The following is a 20,090-nucleotide window of genomic DNA, read 5'->3' as shown; positions in this document are numbered from 1 at the left end:
GAGGTGGTTTTGGGTGGGGTGGAAGAAGAAACAGGTTTTAAGAGGGAAAATGGGCCTGGGTAATGAGCTATTTGAATGGGTATGAGTTTTTTAATTTGTCTAGTTGGCAATCAAAGAGTAGGACCAGGTGCCACGTTGGAATTCTGTTAGGGTTAGGGATAAATTTATCTAATTTTTTAACGGTAGGGACATATTTAAACAGATATTAAAACCAGAGACAAACGTGGATAATTTACTAAAGTAGAGGGACAATTCTGGCCTTTTCCCCCATTATTGACGTCAACAAAAGAAATCTCGCTTTCAAGGGTATTAAAGTCATTGCCTATATTTTCTAATCCTAAAATCATCAAAAATTCCTTGAATTATCTGCAAGTGAACACGTTACACGCAGCAACAGTCAACATCATTTCTGTGCCGCTGTTTGTTGTCTCTTCGGCTGGCTCTTTAGCCGCCATGGCAGCAACGCCGCTTGAGTCTCTTTGAATCTCAAATATCTTTCCTTTCACTCCTTCATCTATGTTACGACTTTAAAACAGCACTTTTTTCCTTAAGCAACATCTTATTCATTTTCCACTACTCCCGTTTGGTTGACGAGAAATTGTAAATGGAATAGAAGCAACTGAATTGTAGTTCAACCGTTCATCATCCCGTTCTTTGAGCAGTTACTTTCCTATTTCTGGTGTTTTTTCAAGCTGATATATGGCTACTATTAATGAGATTGCATGTTTTACCTACCTCGGGATAACTAACGCTGTTTCTCCTAGACGACGTCGTTTGGTTGTTCCTCAGACTTGGTTGAAATTGAGGAGTCAATCATGTTCAAAGGTTCTGGGTGCAGATTGTAGTCAGAACCCTAGTTTTGTTACTCCGAGGAGGAATAAAATCTGGGAATTTAGATTGTATAATTCTGTTGAATTGGATAGGTTTGTGACGAGCGACGATGAGAATGAGATGAGTGAAGGTTTTTTCGAGGCAATTGAGGAATTAGAACGAATGACAAGAGAACCGTCAGATGTTCTTGAGGAAATGAATGAGAGGTTATCTGATAGAGAGTTGCAGTTGGTGTTGGTATACTTTGCGCAAGAAGGGAGGGACTCATGGTGTGCTTTGGAGGTGTTTGAGTGGCTAAGGAAAGAGAATAGAGTTGATAAGGAGACAATGGAGCTGATGGTTTCGATAATGTGTGGATGGGTGCAGAAGTTGATTGGGGCGAAGAGTGAAGCCGGGGATGTAGTGGACTTGCTGGAGGATATGGACTGTGTAGGGTTGAGCCCCAAATTTAGTATGGTTGAGAAGGTTATTTCTTTGTATTGGGATGCAGGTGAGAGGGAGGGAGTTGTGTCCTTTGTGAAGGAAGTGTTGAGGAGGCAGATTGCTTACTCAGATGGCAACGGAGATGGGCATAAGGCTGGTCCCACTGGTTATCTTGCCTGGAAAATGATGGTAATTCTTATATACTCATTGAATTTAATGCTAAGTACTTGTTAGCAGTAAATATTTGGTGTATTTCTCCCATTAAAAAGGTGATGTCATAGAGTCCTGGCTTTGACTCTTGATTAAAAGAAAAAAGAGTCCTGCCTTTGACTATCTTGTATTCTTTTCTAGTCCTTCAGTTTGGTCATGTTAATGTCATGCTATCTTATGCTTAGTAAACAAGTTACTATCAAATCCAGCTTAGGATTTCTCTTCCTAGCTGTAGATGGTATTGGAATGAAACAAATAACCCCCATGATATTAGTAGGACAGTTTCTTATGTATTCTATCGTTGTGCATCCTTATTGTGAGAAACATGTGTGCCTTGTTGTGCCACTTGAAATAAGATTACTTGTGGAATGTTTGTTGGCAAATCTTTTTGAGTCACTCTGGATAGGTTGTGGCAGCCAAATTCATGAATTATGATTTCCAAAATAAAGTTTGCCGATTAATGTTGACGAGGGGACTCTACTTCTTTGCTACGGGATCAAGGGTCACTTCGCTGGAAGTCCAGTAACAGCCTATGGCCACTGGTAGTTGAACCCAATAGGAGATTTACTGTGAAGCTTGCCTTACACAAATTTCACATCGAAATGGGAAGAGAAAGTTAGTACCATATAAAAGCGAGTGCATGGTTCTAATTGTTGAAGTGCTTTTTGGGTTAAAGCTTAAGAGAACAAAGTTGTGAGGCATAATTGTTGGGCCAGAGTGGACAATATTTTAGCAGTTAGGCTGGACCATGACAACTGGTATCATTGCCGGTACCTCCTCTAATATGGTGGTGGGGAAAACTCAGCACGACGTTGAGTCCCTTATGAGTGTGACATCTACGAAGTGCTGGCGGTTGAATTCTCTGTCAAGCTTGCCTTAGGCGAATTCCACGTCAAACTGGGAGGAAAAGTTGGGGACCATGTAATGGCAAGTACAAGAACCCAACCGTTAAGGCGCTTTTTGGGTTAAAGCTCGGAGAGGAAAAAACATGAGGCCCCAAAGGTTGGGCTAGAACAGACAAGACTTTGCAGTTGGGCCTAGGTTGTGATATGTAATAGGTCCTAATGCTGAAAGATCAAAATTGTTGCACTACGGCAAGTAAAGAGATAGAGAAGATACAACCTGTAAAGTACCGAAGCTGCAAGAATTTAAAACAAAAGAATATAACAAAACCTGTAAATGCTTGTAGTGATAAAAAATGACTACAAATGTTTGGAGTTAGCGAGATCTTGATAAAGAAATTGAAAATAAATGAAATAATTGACAGGTTATTGGTGTATATGTGTTATTAATGGATGATAGATGAAGGATGTTGTATGATCTCCATCATATATACAAAAGGTTGCGGCGTTTATGGGTCCGTACCACCTTCATGTTGTGATCTAGATTGTACATTTCAGTGCTGTAATAGTTCTATGCTCGCTTGGTTTTCTCCTCTTTATACCTTAGCTTTCTTATTCTCATATTCGGTTGACATATTCGCTTGCTCTGATCTTATACGGAAAGGCAGTTACTTGTCCGATCAATGTGAGATAAACAAACCTTTACCGGTGGGTCAGATACGATAATACGTTTTACCCACTTCTGAGATGGATGTTGGGCTTAGTCCATATAGCCAACTTGCTATAAATGATGTTGATCCCCAAGTCTTCTTTTGGGCAATATTATCCATCAAAGTATATGCCGATCTGGGTCAGTTTCAAGGGAGCATGAAACAAGTAGGACCAATGATATCCAAAGATATGGGGTACGTTCGTCGACTTCAATGCCAGGTACTATTGTACTAGTAGTGCGGGAAAGGCTTCGAATGACAATTGTGCAAACTCATCTAAAAAAAGCTCAAGAAAACTCGATTGGTGTGTTTTAAGAACCAAATATGGATGTGTTACCTAAGCCTAATGTTCACTCACAGAATTTAGTAGTAAAAGAATATCACAACCTAGGGAATTATCCATAATGTCCTCCGGCACAACAAGAATGTGTCACGCCCCGAACCTGGGCCTGGACGTAACACGACACTTGATGCCTGACTACATGTGACTGAGCGAACCAATTGACTGGCTGAATCAACATGTGGTATCAAAACATACTGAATGCGGAAGATAAACTAACACATGCTGATATACTGAAAGTCTAGATGATATAAATCAAAGTGCGAAAATACTAATACAATTCTGAAAATTGTAGCCAACATAGCTTAATATGAAAAGCCCGTGACTTTGTCTAACTGTTACTCTAGTCTATGAAGCCTCTATTTGAGTACTGAAAACACTGATTGTATGTGAATACTAAAGACTGTAGTAATGATAATGCCCCGAAAGAACTGGGGATCACCAAATAGCTGGTACGAGAATCCTAACGCTCTGAATCATCAACCTGTAATCATTACCTGCATCGTGAGATGCAGGCCCCGGGCAAAAGGGACGTCAATACATTTGAATTGTACTGGTATGTAAAGCAACTGAAAGAAAGAATTATAAATTCTGAAACTGAAACTAAGCTGATAACTGAGAATTTATAATTGATAACTGAAATGATAACTATTCAAACTGAAACTGAAATGATAACTGATAACTGAACTGATAACTGGTAACTGTTATGATAGCTGATAACTGAACGGTAACTAATAATTGAACTGAAAGGAAGTGAGGATATGAATACTCCCTCTTCTAAATGATGAACAACCTATTTATCTGAATATTAAACTGCGGCCTCAGGCCCAATAAATATATATGCACAAACTGCGGCCTCGGGTCCAAATATACGTATACATAACTGTGACAGGTCCAAAATGCATAAAGTATACATAACTGCGGCCTCAGGCCCAAAGATGCATAAAGCATAAATTGCGGCCTCAGGCCCAAAGATGCATAAAGCATTAACTGCAGTCTCAGGCCCAAATATAGGTGTTCAACATTCAGGGATTTAAAATCAGGAACTGCGAATCATACTGCAATACATAATAGTGAAATACTGAATCACGCTGAGTTATATGATACTGGAATACTGGATCACACTGAGTTACATAATACTGGAATACTGAATCATACTGAGTTACATAATACTGGAATACTGAATCATACTGAGTTACATAAACTGGAATACTGAATAGGACTAGAATGAGACATGTATTCTTGAACTGGTTATGAACACTGAAACTTTAACTGTTTATGACATACTGAGTAAGCTATACTGAGACTTAGGGACATCAAAGCCCAAGTCTGTATTGAATACGAACTGAGTTCACAACGTTTAGAATGAAAGTCATGAACGAGTTACGAAGCTAGAGAATAGAAGTTCTACAACTATTCAAGGAACTAGGCTTAACTATATTTCTGAGGCAATTGATATGTCGTAAAAGAAACGTAATGTAGGGAGAATCATTAGCATTCCCAAACATAGAGAGTTAGCCTCACATACCTTAACTTCCTGCTCTTGAGCATAATACAATATTCGCCAACCCTTTCAACTTTAATCTATATCAATACAAGTCAAAGGGATTCCATATTAGCAATAATACTCATGTTTTGGTTACTTAGGCATTTTCTCAAACACTTGGTGGCATAAAGCTTCATAGTCCTTATTAATGGTGTCTCTACACCCAATAACCCATTCTCTTGCTCCTAGATAAATTCTAAAGTCTCAAATAGTTATAATCAACATTATTCTTTATCACCCATAAGGTAAACAACACCCTTAACCAATAATCAACAATCAACAAGCCAAACCTATAATTGTTTATGCTTTTCTATCAAACCCATCAACTCATACCTCATGAGCTTGAGTCAGTAATCATTAATCCAATGCTAGAATCAATTAGAGGGTGAAGACATTACCTTTTTGACGTTCAATCTTCTTGAATTCGAGTTCTAGGGTTTCTTCTCTCAACAATGATGCCCCAAATGAATATCTAATGATATGGAGGGTTTACCCATCTTAATAAGATGTTGGGATATTGAAATTAACTTAGAATCACCATTAGAACTTACCTTGGGTGGTGGAAGGACCCTTAGGGAGTTAGGTTTTTGAGAGTTCTCATTTCTAGAGCAAGTTTTATGTTTTGGGGCTGTGGGGGACGAAATATAGCTTTAAAACGACCCCCACTAGCGCGCCCGCGCATCTGGAGGCCTGCCTGCGCTAAACGGCAGTAACACTGCCTCAAAATTTGCGCGGCGGCGCTAAGGGCACGCATATCGCATACTGTTCTGTAAAACGCGCATAACGTTTTGCACAGAGATCCGTTCGGGCTCCATAATATATCGTTGGAAAACTATTTCAAAGGCCTACAACTTTCATGCTTTGAGTTTTCCCAAATTCCTTACTCATTTTCACTAAAACCTGCTGGAATACGAACCTTCTGCAAACTTAGTCGATTTTGTCAAATCTTATGCACCTCACTTTCCATCTTGATTTTGAAATAACTATTTTCACCCATAATCATCCCGATGAGACTTTACATGCCCAAAATATAACCTTACTATTCCTTTAGCTCATTCATACTTGAGCCGAATTTACGGGGTGTTACATTATCTCCCCCTTGGGATCATTCGTCCTCGAATGATTGTCGTGACTGTAACTTCTGCTAACTCCGGACCTTAAACGGGTCTGGTGGAAACATGAACTTTCATTAACACTTGTATACTAAACTGAATAAATACCTGATTACTGAACTGTTGCAATGCTGAACTGAATGACTACTGCATTGACTGAATATTGGTCTGCCATGGATACGTGAATACTGAACTACATGGATATATGAATATTGAACTGGCACTAATATTTGAGTAATTTAAGTACTAAGCTGGCATGAATGTCTAAGTATTGGACTAACATGAGTAGCTGAGTATTGATCTGACATGAGTATCTGAGTACTGAACTGACATGAATATCTGAGTACTGGAAACTTGAATGTTATAACATGATACGTGAAATACTGGCTGTACCACCACTAATTATGGTGGCAACTCCAACTCATAAGCTAATTGACCGATCCTTCGCAAGAATCTATATGGCCCAATATAGCAGAGACTATGCTTCCCCTTATTCCCAAATCTCATAACGCTTTTCATAAATGAAACTTTCAGAAACACCCAATCATCAACTTGAAACTCTAAGTCTCTATGCCGCACGCTCGAATAAGACTTTTGGCGGCTCTGAGTTTTCTTCAAACGCTCTTGAATCAACTTAACTTTCTCCATTGCCTGATAGACTAAATTTGGTCCCAACAATTCCTCTTCACCAACTTTGAACCAACCAATTGGCGATCTACACCTTCGCCCATACATAGTCTTTCACAATGCTATCTTGATACTAGAATGGTAGGTGTTATTATTAGGAAGGTCAATGAGAGGTATGTGATTATCCCAATTACTTTAACATCAAGGACATATCCTCAATTGTTTGAATAATGTGCTCTGCCTGGCCATCTTTCTGAGGATGAAAAACTTGTGACTAATCCTTTCTGAAAGGACTTCTAAAAGTTCATTTTAAACTGAGCACCACAATCCGGAATGACGGACAATGGAGTCCCATGCAATCAGAGGATTTCTTGAATGTACAACTTGGTATAATCTTCTACTGAATCTATAGTTTTTACTGGCAAGAAGCGTGCTGACTTGGTAAGTCGATTTATGATCATCCAATCAAATCATGCTTTTAAAATGAGCAAGATAATCCCGTTATAAATTTCCATATTTACCATCTCCACTCAAAAGTATGTGTATCCTGGGATGAAAACACTAGACTTTCTACTGCTTGACTTTCACTTGCTAGCAATTCGGACAATTGGCCACAAAGTCTGCGACGTTCTTTTTCATGTCGTTCAACCAATAAATCTCCCTGGTGATGATGCATGTTTGGGGAACCTGGATGGAAAGAATATCTGGGATTATGGGCTTCTAACATGATTTTCCCTCTTTAAGTCCATCTATGTCTGGAACACACAATCTGACTTGGTACCTCAAAGTACCATCATCTCCCCCTTATTCAGAAGCCATCGTTTTATACTTGTGAATTTAATCTTTCAACTGCAACACGTAGGGTTCATCAAACCGTTTCTTCTTCACTTCGGCTACTAAGGAAGAACAAATTCTGTTCTGGACAATAATTTCACCATCTTCAGAATCCGAAAGCCAAACTCTTTGCTTGGCTAAGCGATGAACTTATTTCACCGTATTTCTCTTGTCTGTCTCAATCATGAGCTACACTTCCCATACTTGATTATCATTTCTAAGCATTTCCTGAAAACACTTATAGCATTGTTGCGATCTAAGTCTTTGACTTGTACTCCACAATTAAAGTCTCGTGCAATGGCTCTACCCTCATAACACATAAATAAGCATGATTTTATAGCTTTTCTTTGATCACTTTATCATCAATAACTAAGCTCGGTGATCATTCTACTCACTTTGTGTTTCTTACACATGCTATACATAATCCCTGTGGTAATTATACAATTTTCCCTAATTACCGAACTAATTTTCTTTTTCATATCCCATGCTGACTATCAAATCACTAACTGGACTTACAAAAAAATTTCACATCACCCCTTAAACCAAAGGTCTTATACTTGCGGATCCTTCCTTTTTTTTTCGGGATTCTAACGACTTTCTTTATCTTCTGCAACTCTTTGCACTTTACGTCAATAACGACTCATCTTCCAACTTACTTCTGAGAAATCTTTCTTACTAGGAAAAACTAAATTATTTACATAAACGGAAAGCTTATGTCTTCATAACTATCCTACATAATCGTAATGATTTAACTCTGCCCACACTGTCAATCTTGGAGAAATCACATTTCAATAATTCCTAAAGGCTATTCTTCTATAGTTTGCTCTCTCACTGCTAGCTGATTTTTTTTCCACTGCCACTGTACTTCGGGTTTAACTTAAACTCTTTGGGCTCTGACACATACGTTCAGTATTTTCAAACTGCCATCCACTCACTAGAGATAACCTGGCTAAGTGGATCAAATCTCACCTCTACTAGCTCAGCTGAAATTGCTAATTCACTGTATCTACTCAAAACTTACTTAATATCCTTTTACTAACCACCTGCTAGCATCATATTTTCTTCTCCTGCTTTGAATAACTAAAATGAAGCATAAGGTTACTCCTAACTTCCCTTATCATCTGACCATATTCTTTTGCCACACACTATCATTTTTTTGAACTATGTACATGGATCACACTTAGGGAAATTCATCTGTCTTAAACAAAATTAGAATATCTAACCCCAAACTTTCTATATAATACAAAATCATATCATACTATAAACATCCGCGGTAATCACTTAGTCACATAACCTAAGGGGGAACTGCCATATATTTTATCTTATGTCAATAGCTGCTTCTTATAGTAGCTTACTAGCGTGGTACTTCTAGTTCTGATTCGAATAATTCTAAACAACTTAAAATCATTCCCTGAAATTCAATATTGGCTGCTCTTGGTTCTCATTTCATACATCATATCTTCTAGTCATTTGCATGAGTTGTACGAAATCACATCTTTGGTGATAACAAACGTTTCTGACTCCTAGGTATTTTGCCCTTAGGCTCTTTTCTGTCCAAAATTATAATGGCCAATGTTAGGGTCTGACATCTCAACTATCATCATCCAACTTGTGGCTCCATTTCCAAAAATTAAAAGAAATTGTTCTCTGAGGTAAAACATATACGATTACCATACAAAAACTTATCCTTCAGAGTATACCATTGTCTGATAAATCACTTACTGCACCATCCGGCGATTCTTGGGTCTTAATCCGGACCTAAAGTATGCGAAGATTTCTCTATAATCATTGATACTTACATTTTCCTTGAGAACCCATATGCATCCCACTTTTAACGTCCTCTCAAGTCTCATATTTACCAACCTGTACTCCATAATTATACCCCAATGGGCAATTATCCTCTCTAGGAACTTAGGTTTCTCCTGCGCGTTGCTTGGGCATTCAATCTATGGCTTTAAGCTTCATGGCACGATCTAGAGTAGAAAGAAATGAGACAATCCTGGATGTCTTGGTAGTTAACCGTTTATATGAGTGGCCGGCACACACATATAAAGGAAACTCCACTAGACACGGCTTCATAGACTCCCTAGTACTCTTGAACCTAGTGCTTTGATACCAAGCTTTGTCACGCCCCGAACCTGGGCCTAGACGTAACACGACACTCGGTGCCTGACTACATGTGACCGAGCGAATCAACTGGCTGGCTGAATAAACATATGGTATCATAACATACTGAATGCGGAAGATAAACTAACACATGCTGATATACTGAAAGTCTGGATGATATAAATCAAAGTGCGGAAATACTAATACAATTCTGAAAAATATTTCTAGCCAACATAGCTTAATATGAAAAGCCCGTGACTTTGTCTAACTGTTACTCTAGTCTATGAAGCCTCTATTTGAGTACTGAAAACACTGACTGTATGTGAATACTGAAGACTGAGTAATGATAATGCCCCGAAAGAACTGGGGATCACCAAATAGCTGGTACGAGAATCCTAGCGCTCTGAATCATCAACCTGTAAATCATTACCTGCATCGTGAGATGCAGGCCCCGGGCAAAAGGTACGTCAGTACATTTGAATTGTACTGGTATGTAAAGATACCAAAGCAACTGAAAGAATTATAAATTCTGAAACTGAAACTAAGCTGATAACTGAGAATTTATAATTGATAACTGAAATGATAACTATTCAAACTGAAACTGAACTGATAACTGGTAACTGTTATGATAGCTGATGACTGAACGGTAACTAATAATTGAACTGAAAGGAAGTAAGGATATGAATACTCTCTCTTCTGAATGATGAACAACCTGTTTATCTGAATATTAAACTGCGGCCTCAGGCCCAATATATATATGTGCACAAACTGCGGCTTCGGGCCCAAGTATACGTATTCGGGCCCAAGTATACGTATACATAACTGCGACCTCAGGTCCAAAATGCGTAAAGCATAAACTGCGGCCTCAGGCCCAAAGATGCATAAAGCATAAACTACGGCCTCAGGCCCAAAGATGCATAAAGCATTAGCTGCGGCCTCAGGCCCAAATATAGGTGTTCAACATTCAGGGATTTAAAATCAGGAACTGAGAATCATACTGCAATACATAATAGTGAAATACTGAATCACGCTGAGTTATATGATACTGGAATACTAGATCACACTGAGTTACATAATACTGGAATACTGAATCATATTGAGTTACATAATACCGAAATACTGAATCATACTGAGTTACATAAACTGGAATACTGAATAGGACTAGAATGAGACATGTATTCTTGAACTGGTTATGAACATTGAAACTTCAACTGTTTATGACATACTGAGTAAGCTATACTGAGACTTAGGGACATCAAGCCCAAGTCTATATTGAATACGAACTGAGCTCACAACGTTCAGAATGAAAGTCATGAACGAGTTACGAAGCTAGAGAATAGAAGTTCTACAACTATTCAAGGAACTAGGCTTAACTATATTTCCGAGGCAATTGATACGTCGTAAAAGAAACGTAATGTAGGGAGAATCATTAACATTCCCAAACATAGAGAGTTAGCCTCACATACCTTAACTTCCTGCTCTTGAGCGTAATACAACATTCGCCAACCCTTTCAACTTTAATCTATATCAATACAAGTCAAAGGGATTTCATATTAGCAATAATACTCATGTTTTGGTTACTTAGACATTTTCTGAAACACTTGGTGGCATAAACTTCATAGTCCTTATTAATGGTGTCTCTACACCCAATAACCCATTCTCTTGCTCCTAGATAAATTCTAAAGTCTCAAATAGTTATAATCAACATTATTCTTTATCACCATAAGGTAAACAACACCCTTAACCAATAATCAACAATCAACAATCAATAATCAACAAGCCAAACCTATAATTGTTCATACTTTTCTATCAAACCCATCAACTCATACCTCATGAACTTGAGTCAATAATCATTAATCCAATGCTAGAATCAATTAGAGGGCGAAGACATTACCTTTTTGACGTTTAATCTTCTTGAATTCGAGTTCTAGGGTTTCTTTTCTCAACAATGATGCCCCAAACGAATATCTAATGATATGGAGGGTGTACCCATGTTAATAAGATGTTGGGATATTGAAATTAACTTAGAATCACCATTAGAACGTACCTTGGGTGGTGGAAGGACCCTTAGGGAGTTAGGTTTTTGAGAGTTCTCCTTTCTAGAGCAAGTTTTTATGTTTTGGGGCTGCGGGGGACGAAATATAGCTTTAAAACGACCCCCCACTAGCGCACCCGCACATCTGGAGGCCTGCCAGCGCTAAACGGCAGTAACACTGCCTCAAAATTAGCACTGCCTCAAAATTAGCACGGCCGCGCTACCGGCGCGCATATCACATACTGTTTTGTAAAATGCGCATAACATTTTGCACAGAGATCCATTCGGGCTCCATAATATATCGTTGGAAAGCTATTTCAAAGGCCTACAACTTTCATGCTTTGAGTTTTCCCAAATTCCTTACTCATTTTCACTAAAACCTGCTGGAATACGAACCTTCTGCAAACTTAGTCGATTTTATCAAATCTTATGCACCTCACTTTCCATCTTGATTTTGAAATAACTATTTTCGCCCATAATCATCCCGATGGGACTTTACATGCCCAAAATATAACCTTACTACTCCTTTAACTCATTCATACCTGAGCCGAATTTACGGGGTGTTACAGAATGTGGGACTTTATGGATGAAATTTTGAAAGTGAGCTTGCATAGGTGCTCTATGAAAAATTAAGTACATGTTTAATGACGTCGTTCTTGTGTTGTGTGTTTTTGATTGATGTGCTTTTCAGAACATATGTGCCCTGATCTTGAATCGGGGAAGGATCCAATTGATGTGCTTTTTTGAACATATGTGCCCAGATTTCTTGATCCAATCTTTCTTGATAGTAAGAACCATGCATTATTTTGTTATTTATATCATAATTTGAACTTCTCCTTGTACCGTGTCAAGGCAAAACTATATCCACAACAAAAAGATATGGAAGATCAAATCATGAATGCTTAGTGTGTATTTAAGAATCTTTAGACAAAATAAACTACAATTATTTCACCAATTATTTTGAGCCATACAAGTTGTATCCTTAAAATTTACTTAAAACATTTATTTTTATCACAAAAAATGATGCATGTTACATATTAATTTTGTTCACTCGAAGAACATGATGAAAATAAAAATAGTAGATGGTCGGTTGAATATTTTGTACCAAATTATTTTTTTGGCTTTGATACGGTCTAAACCAAATAAAAAAAACCTTAAACCCTAAATACTTTTTCAGTCAAAAATAGATAGGCCCCCCTGCACTCTTGTCAATACCACATGCAATGTAGCTGGCAATACCGTGAATGAATGAATATCTACCAAAAATTTGAAATCCGAGACCATATAGAGCAATGCTTAATTTGCCAATTATCTAATTTTTTTTTATAGCACTCAATCCAATTCTTCTCAGCTCTCCTCCTTTTCTATTTAGATAATTGGTGAAATAAGAGGGACCTCCAGCTGAATAGTGTTTAGGGTTTGAGGTTTTTTTTTGGGGTGGGGGGTGGGGGGTTGATATTACCTAGTCAACTCGGTATCATAGTCAAAAAATTAAATTTGGTAGCAAAACTATTCAACTATTGCTTTTCTATCCATCAAGTTCTTAGGATGAACTAAACTAATATGTAACATGTGTCATTTTTTGTGATAAAAATAAATATACCAAGTAAGTTGTAAGGATACAACTTGTACGGCTCAAAGCAATCGGTGAAACAATTGTAGTTTTAATTTGTCTAAAGACTAATAAATCCATAGTAAAGACTTATTATTTGATCTTTTGTAGCTGTTTGCTATGGATATAGTTTTGTGATGTTGTCTTGCCATAGTGTAAGGAAAATTTCAAATATTATGATGCGAATAATGAGATGATGTATAGTTTTTACTATCAAGATAGACTGGATCAAAAAATCAATGCACATTGTTCAGAAAAGTATACAAATTGGATCCTTCCCTCGATTCTATGATCGAAGGCACAAATGTTTAGAAAAGTACAACAATCAAAAACACACAACAAGAGAACAAAGTCATTAAACATGGACTTATTTTTATATTACATGTATAATATGTGTTATATATGGGTCTTGCTAATGTACTATCTGTAGTAGGTTAGCAACTTAGCTCCGCATCCATTTTTGGATTATCCAAGATATCCTTACTCTTCCATTAATTGTGGGGACTTTTTATTCTTTTTAACAAAAAAATAGAACCAAACCAGCCCTTTCCTTATCTTCTCTCTCTTCGACTCCCCCTAACCATCCCCCTCTTCGGCCGCCAACTTTTTCTCTTTCATTTCACAAGCCTTCTTTTTAAATTTTTACTTGTCCATTCTTTGTTTCCCTTCTCAACAGGTTTGAAGAGATTAGCAATATAATTACTAATAAGGGATGAAACCTTTAAGTTTCTATGCCTTCAATTAATTCTCTCTCACTTCCATAATACAAGAAAATATGGCAAATAATGAAGAAGATCAAACTCTTATGGTGTTCAATTGCAGAGAATGCTTGATTTCAAAGGGGGATCACGAGTGATCTTAGAGGCTCCATTGCTGTTGAAACGTCTTCTTCTTCCCTAGGTCGCCCTAAAATCTCTATCATGCAAACAAAATGCAGTAATGAAAGTGGGTTTAATCAAACATATTATGGGTGTACCAAAGTTAAACATACATTTTAGTTTTTAGAGATTAGACCATGATATCCATATACTTTGATAATGCTTATGAGAATCTAATAATCTCAAAGGGGGTGGGAAAGAAGAGAAGCAGAAGAGAGATAGAGGGGAGAGAGCGACTCATTAGGGAGTAGGGAGAGGGGAAATGGCAGTACCAAATATGTTGGATTTACTTTTTGCAAAAAAGACAAAATATCCTCCCATGTTAATGTACACCAGTATACTTTTAAGGGTATTTTTGAGAATTCAAAATGGATACAATTGTCAATAAGAGACGATGCTCATGGTAATGTTTAGATCGGTGAATAAGTTTATTGAGGCGAATAATGAGGGCGGGGATACTGTACACCGGCTCATGGAGATGAACTGAGTTGATTGAAGCCCAACCTTACGATTTGTTAACTATGTCATATCTTCATATTGGTGTTGGGTGTGAGGGATGAAGCTGTCTTTTCTGTGAAGGAGGTGTTGAGGGTGCAAATAGCATACTCGGATGTGCATAAGGGCGTGTCCTACCAGTTTTCTTGTTTGCAGGGGAGGACACACATATGCTCAAGCGGTCACACCGCTTAGTAGGAAAAGTTTACTAAATATGCATATGTAATTAATTTGCAGAAACAAAATATGGGATATCCAGCAACCGCTTGACACAAGCTGCTCCATAGCTCGCCTGGTCGAGCACCTCTCTTCTAATTGAGGTCATGTGTTCAAACCCCGCCAATTTTTCATGCGTGTTTATTTTGAGATATTTTTGGCTTATCTGTGCTTAAAAGCAATATGTCAGCAGGGATTGAACCATTGACCTCTGGGATGGTAAGGACAAACAAAACCAATTGGCATGAGTCCAAACGTGTGATGTACGTAGAATAATTTATCTTTTTCTGCTGCTTCCATTGTATTTTTCAGGATGAAGTGGTTAAGACCAATTTGCAGAATCAAATAAATAATAAGCTTTTGAGTGATTGTTTGGTTCATTATATAGAAAAAGAATTATTTAGTATTATTCTTAAGAGGAGAGTCCGTGCAACATAGCCATTTTGGGATATCATATCTCTGGTCAAGGCATCCCCTTGTTGCCAAGGTGTGGATATGATCTAATATTAAAAATATCTCAAATCTCGCTTTAGAGATTCTTTGGCAAATAAGGAAAAAATTAATTAAGAAAACTACTTCCTCTGTTTTAGTTTATGTGAACCTATTTCCTTTTTGGTCCGTTAAAAAAAGAATGACCTCTTTCTAGATTTGAAGATAATTTAGCATAAACTTTCAATTCTACTCTCAATTAGAACCTTTTATAGTCACACAAATACTCTCGCATGTTTAACATCACACGTCTCAAAAGATTTATAGCCGCATAAATGTTACCCCCTCCGTTCCAATTTATGTGAACCAATTTGACTGGACACGGAGTTTAAGAAAAAATGAAGACTTTTGGAATTTGTGGTCCTAAACAAGTAAAAAAGGGGCCCAGAGTATTTTGTGTGGTTATAAAAGCTTCTCGTTAAGGGTAGAATTGTAAGTTTAAGCTAAATTGTTTCCAAATTTAGAAAGGAGTCATTCTTTTTGGAACAGACCAAAAAGGAAATAGTTTCACATAAATTGGAACGGAGGGAGTATGACTTATTTAGGACCATAAATTTTAGAAGTCTTCATTTCTATCTTAAATTCCGTGCTCATTAAGATAGGTTTACATAAATTGGAACAGAGGGAGTAGTATATAGCATAGTACAACAAATGTTTTATGCAGTAAAGCATACCATGTGGGATTCCAAATGTTTTATGATTTCTGACATGACTTCTAGAGATTTTGAACAAGAAAAGTTTAGTTTGAAAGACCTGAAGGTCTTGAGGACCGACAGAGAGATGAGAGATATATGTAGAAGATTTCTCTCTCACGCTGTAACCTGGTATTAAATGAAATGAACAACAACACAAATTTGTGGTTGTGATTCATTACCTTATTTGCCAAATAATCTCAAGTGAGATCTAATTCCGAAAATGGTTCGTATACATGATTTAGAGCAAGGAGATCTCTCAGACCAAGGACATGATTCCAAAATGGTGATCTGACTTTTTGAATGATTCTGAAATTAACCAAAAGTGGTGAAAGAGTCGTTCAACATCATTGAAGAAGATAACTCTCTTGGTTATGAGATTCTTTAGCAGTAGTAAATGGAGCTCAAGTATCTGAGCAAGAAAGATACTTTGGAATTGAAAATACATAAAGCAGATTAGTTTATGCGGGTAAATTTGGACAATCTGATAAGGATAGATACAAGCAAGTCTCGGGAAACATAGAGGATGGTGTACAAAGAGAGTAAGTGAAAGTCTCTGAATGTTTAATTCATGTATTTGTAAGTCTATACAACACCAATTTTGGTATATAATTAAAATAAGGAGAGCGGGTGAATCTTTAAAACAAACTGTTAAGACACTAGAATTTATTTTTAGTCATAGAGTTGAAAACATTTTTTTCATTGCATACATTAACATTTTATCAATGTCTATTTTTTCAAAATCTTAACATTGCCACAAAAACAATAACAATAAGAACTGACGGGAAAAGCTTCTTTTAACTTTGTTAAAATTTGTTCGATAATTAATGTTTTATAACAGCGAAAAGGAGAAAAAAATATGCATACAACAATGTTCAAATTTCAATATAGTGCATGGGCCAATCCTAACTAGCTAAATTCTTTTAGGCTGGACATTTGGTTTTAAAATAGCTAAAAAGTTCAGTTGATGATGTCTTTTAGTTGTATTAGTTATTTGAGGAGTGAGAAGGTAAGAGGATTTTTCTGTTACTAATACGCAGTGCATTATGTGGAAAATAAAATTTGTAAAATAGATGGAACAACTGATTTACTAGATTGAAGGGCTGTGATGCAGAATTATCCTGCTTCCAGGATTTCCTTTGCCAAGTTATATCCATGTCTTATAGCTTTGATCTTCCTGTCAGGAGGAGGGGAATTACAAGGATGCAGTCAAATTAGTTATTGACATTCGAGATTGTGGGTTGAAGCCAGAAATATACAGCTATTTGATTGCAATGACAGCTGTGGTAAAAGAGCTGAATGTTTTTGGAAAAGCTTTACGCAAATTGAAAGGTTTCGCCAAAAGTGGTGTCATTGCGGAGCTTGATTTAGAAAATCTAAGGCTCATTGAAGAATATGAAGCAGATTTGTTGGCTGAGGGTGTACGTTTGTCGAATTGGTTGATTAGAGAAGGAGGTCCTTCTCTTTTTGGGGTGGTTCATGAGAGGCTTGTTGCAATGTATGTATGTGCTGGGCGTGGAATAGAAGCAGAGAGACATTTGTGGCAAATGAAGTTAGTTGGCAAGGAAGTCAGCGGAGATGTTCATGACATTGTCTTAGCAATATGTGCTTCCCAGAAGGAGCCGGAGCTAGGCCCTATCTCAAGGTTGCTCACCAGAATGGAGGCATCAAGCTCATTACAGAAAAAGAAAACATTGTCATGGCTGTTGAGAGGTTATATTAAAGGTGGACATTTTGAGAATGCTGCAGAGACAGTAATTAAGATGCTTGACCTGGGTCTGTATCCCGAGTTTTTGGACAGAGCAGCTGTGCTGCAGGGACTAAGGAGAAGAATTCAACAATCTGGAAGCTTGGAAATTTACCTCAACCTTTGCAAAAACCTTTCAGATGCTAGTTTGATTGGTCCATGTCTTGTATATCTCTACGTAAACAAATATAGATTGTGGATAATAAGGATGCTATGAGCAACTTGGAGAAGCTGACCGTGCTCTTGTTGTTACAGGCCTATACTAGTATACTATATATATATATATATATATATATATATATATAGTCGCTCAAGTTCAAGTTCAATTTCGTATATAATGTACATGTAAAACTACTCCACAACGAAAAATAAACTATTCCCTATATTTCAGTTACGCTGTCTGTCCCTGCTATTTCTTGTTTTTCCTTCTCACAAACTAAGCCAGCTACTTACAGCTTAATCATGGACCCCCTGCAGAAGCATGTTTAGGTGGGGTCGTTATGTTATCCATCATGCTGAAGTTTTCAAATGAAGTGATCCTGTATCTTTTCATTAGGGCGCCATTAGTGCTATATTCTAAATAGATGAATCTTTTAGAATTCATTAGGTAAGGAGAAGTAGTACGTTATTTTGCATTGCTTCTGGTTTTCTGATTTCTCTCTTGCGGTTTTGTACTAATCGGAGAATAAAAAACAATTTCTTTTTTGATAAACTGGATTACTTTTATTAATACTAACATTGTCTGGAAATATTACAAAGGCATTTTTATTGCCAAAATCAGCCAACTTGGTGCAAACTGGAAAATGTATTAGTGATGTGATTTTCCGAGTTAACAACGAACCAATCGACCAGGATCAAGATCTTGAAACGAAAACTTGTTTGTAGGTCGATTTCAAGAAATAACGTATCTCAAGTTTTAGGACTCGGAATCTGATGATTCAAAAATGAGGTGAAAGATCACGATCTGAACTATAAGAAAGACTATTTACTCGTTCAAAACGAGTAAATATTGTTGTTGCACCAGGTCAATGAAAGTTATGATTCTATGATATCAAAAGAATGAATTTAGATCAAGAAACGTGTTCTTTAAAAATCAAGAACTAAACAAGTTCCTAAAGTCACCACTTGGAATCAATTAACATAATAAAGAAACACCACACACAGTTGAAAACAAGATAAAGACTATCACCACCTTGCTTGGAACCAAAAACAAGGATAAAGAAGACAAAATAGAGAAAAACACTCTATTGTAAAATTAGGGCAAGTCTCAAAAACGTGATTTTCTCTCTACAAAGGCATGAGAACCCTTTATATAGGTCTAAGGTCTCTTCTTTGATGACTACACTTCCTATTCTGATAAGGAAATAAAATAACTAAAGACATTAAGAAAAGTAAAATCCATATTCTACAATGAAAAGAAACTAGAATCCTACCAAAAGGAAAATCCTTATTCTAAAAGGAATAAAATAAATCCTATTTTAAGAAGGAAAAAATCGTGGCTTCTTGATATCAATCTTGAGCTTCTCGGACTTCTTGAAAATAATTCCATATGTTTGGACTTGAGCTCTAAAACATTACCTTGGCCAAATTTAATAAACTTTAATATAGATTTTTCTTTTACATCACCATGGAACCTCCTCTTGAATGTGCCGCGTAAGAATATCCATCACCAAGGCAAATAAAAATGGGCTAAGCGCGGTCCCCTGATGCAAGCCCATCCTGACATGGAACTGTTCTGAGTCCCCTCCCATCGTCATAACCCGGGTCTTAATGCCATCACACATATCCTGGATCACCCTAGTATAATCTACGGGCACACCTCTAACCTCCAAATACCTCCACAAAACCTCCCTCGAAACCTTATCATAAGCTTTCTCTAGGTCAATAAATACCATGTGCAAGTCCTTCTTCCAATCCCTATAATGCTCCATTAGTCTCTTGATAAGGTGAATGGCTTCTGTAGCCGATCACCCTGGCATGAATCCGAATTTATTCTCGAAAATAGATACAATACTCCTTGCCCTAACTTCCACCATCCCCTCTCAAACTTTCATGGTGTGACTTAGCAGCTAGATGCCCCTATAGTTATTACAATTTTAGATATCCCCCTTATTTTTGTACACCAGAATCATCGTACTCCACCTCCATTCTTCAAGCATCTTCTTTGTCTTAAAAATGATATTGAACAATCTAGTAAGACACTCCAAGCCTACTATGTCTGCAGTCTTTCAAAATTCCACTAGGATCTCATCTGGTCGGGGCGCTCTACCTCTGCTCATCTTTCCCATAGCCCCCACAATCTCTTCAACCTTGATACGACTGCAATACCCAAAATCACAACGACT

General features: G+C 37.3%; 1 protein-coding gene across 1 annotated transcript; it reads left to right on the top strand.

Moving 5' to 3' along the window:
• The first annotated feature begins 360 nt into the window (after nucleotides 1-360).
• On the top strand, nucleotides 361-18,139 carry LOC107814149 (pentatricopeptide repeat-containing protein At2g30100, chloroplastic). The gene is made up of 2 exons (XM_075222900.1): nucleotides 361-1,443; nucleotides 17,183-18,139. The coding sequence occupies exons 1-2, from the start codon at nucleotides 700-702 to the stop codon at nucleotides 17,960-17,962; spliced, it is 1,524 nt and encodes a 507-aa protein (XP_075079001.1). The 5' UTR covers nucleotides 361-699; the 3' UTR covers nucleotides 17,963-18,139.
• The last annotated feature ends 1,951 nt before the right edge of the window (nucleotides 18,140-20,090 follow it).

The sequence above is a fragment of the Nicotiana tabacum genome, chromosome 10 (assembly GCF_000715075.1).
Source record: "Nicotiana tabacum cultivar K326 chromosome 10, ASM71507v2, whole genome shotgun sequence".
Classification (NCBI taxonomy): Eukaryota; Viridiplantae; Streptophyta; class Magnoliopsida; order Solanales; family Solanaceae; genus Nicotiana; species Nicotiana tabacum.
This window is presented reverse-complemented; position numbering and strand designations above follow the sequence as displayed.

Coding starts and splice junctions, on each gene's coding strand:
- LOC107814149 (XM_075222900.1), top strand. CDS start 700: ATGGCTACTATTAATGAGATTGCATGTTTTACCTACCTCGGGATAACT. Junction 1,444..17,182: donor ATCTTGCCTGGAAAATGATG/GTAATTCTTATA, acceptor TCTTCCTGTCAG/GAGGAGGGGAATTACAAGGA.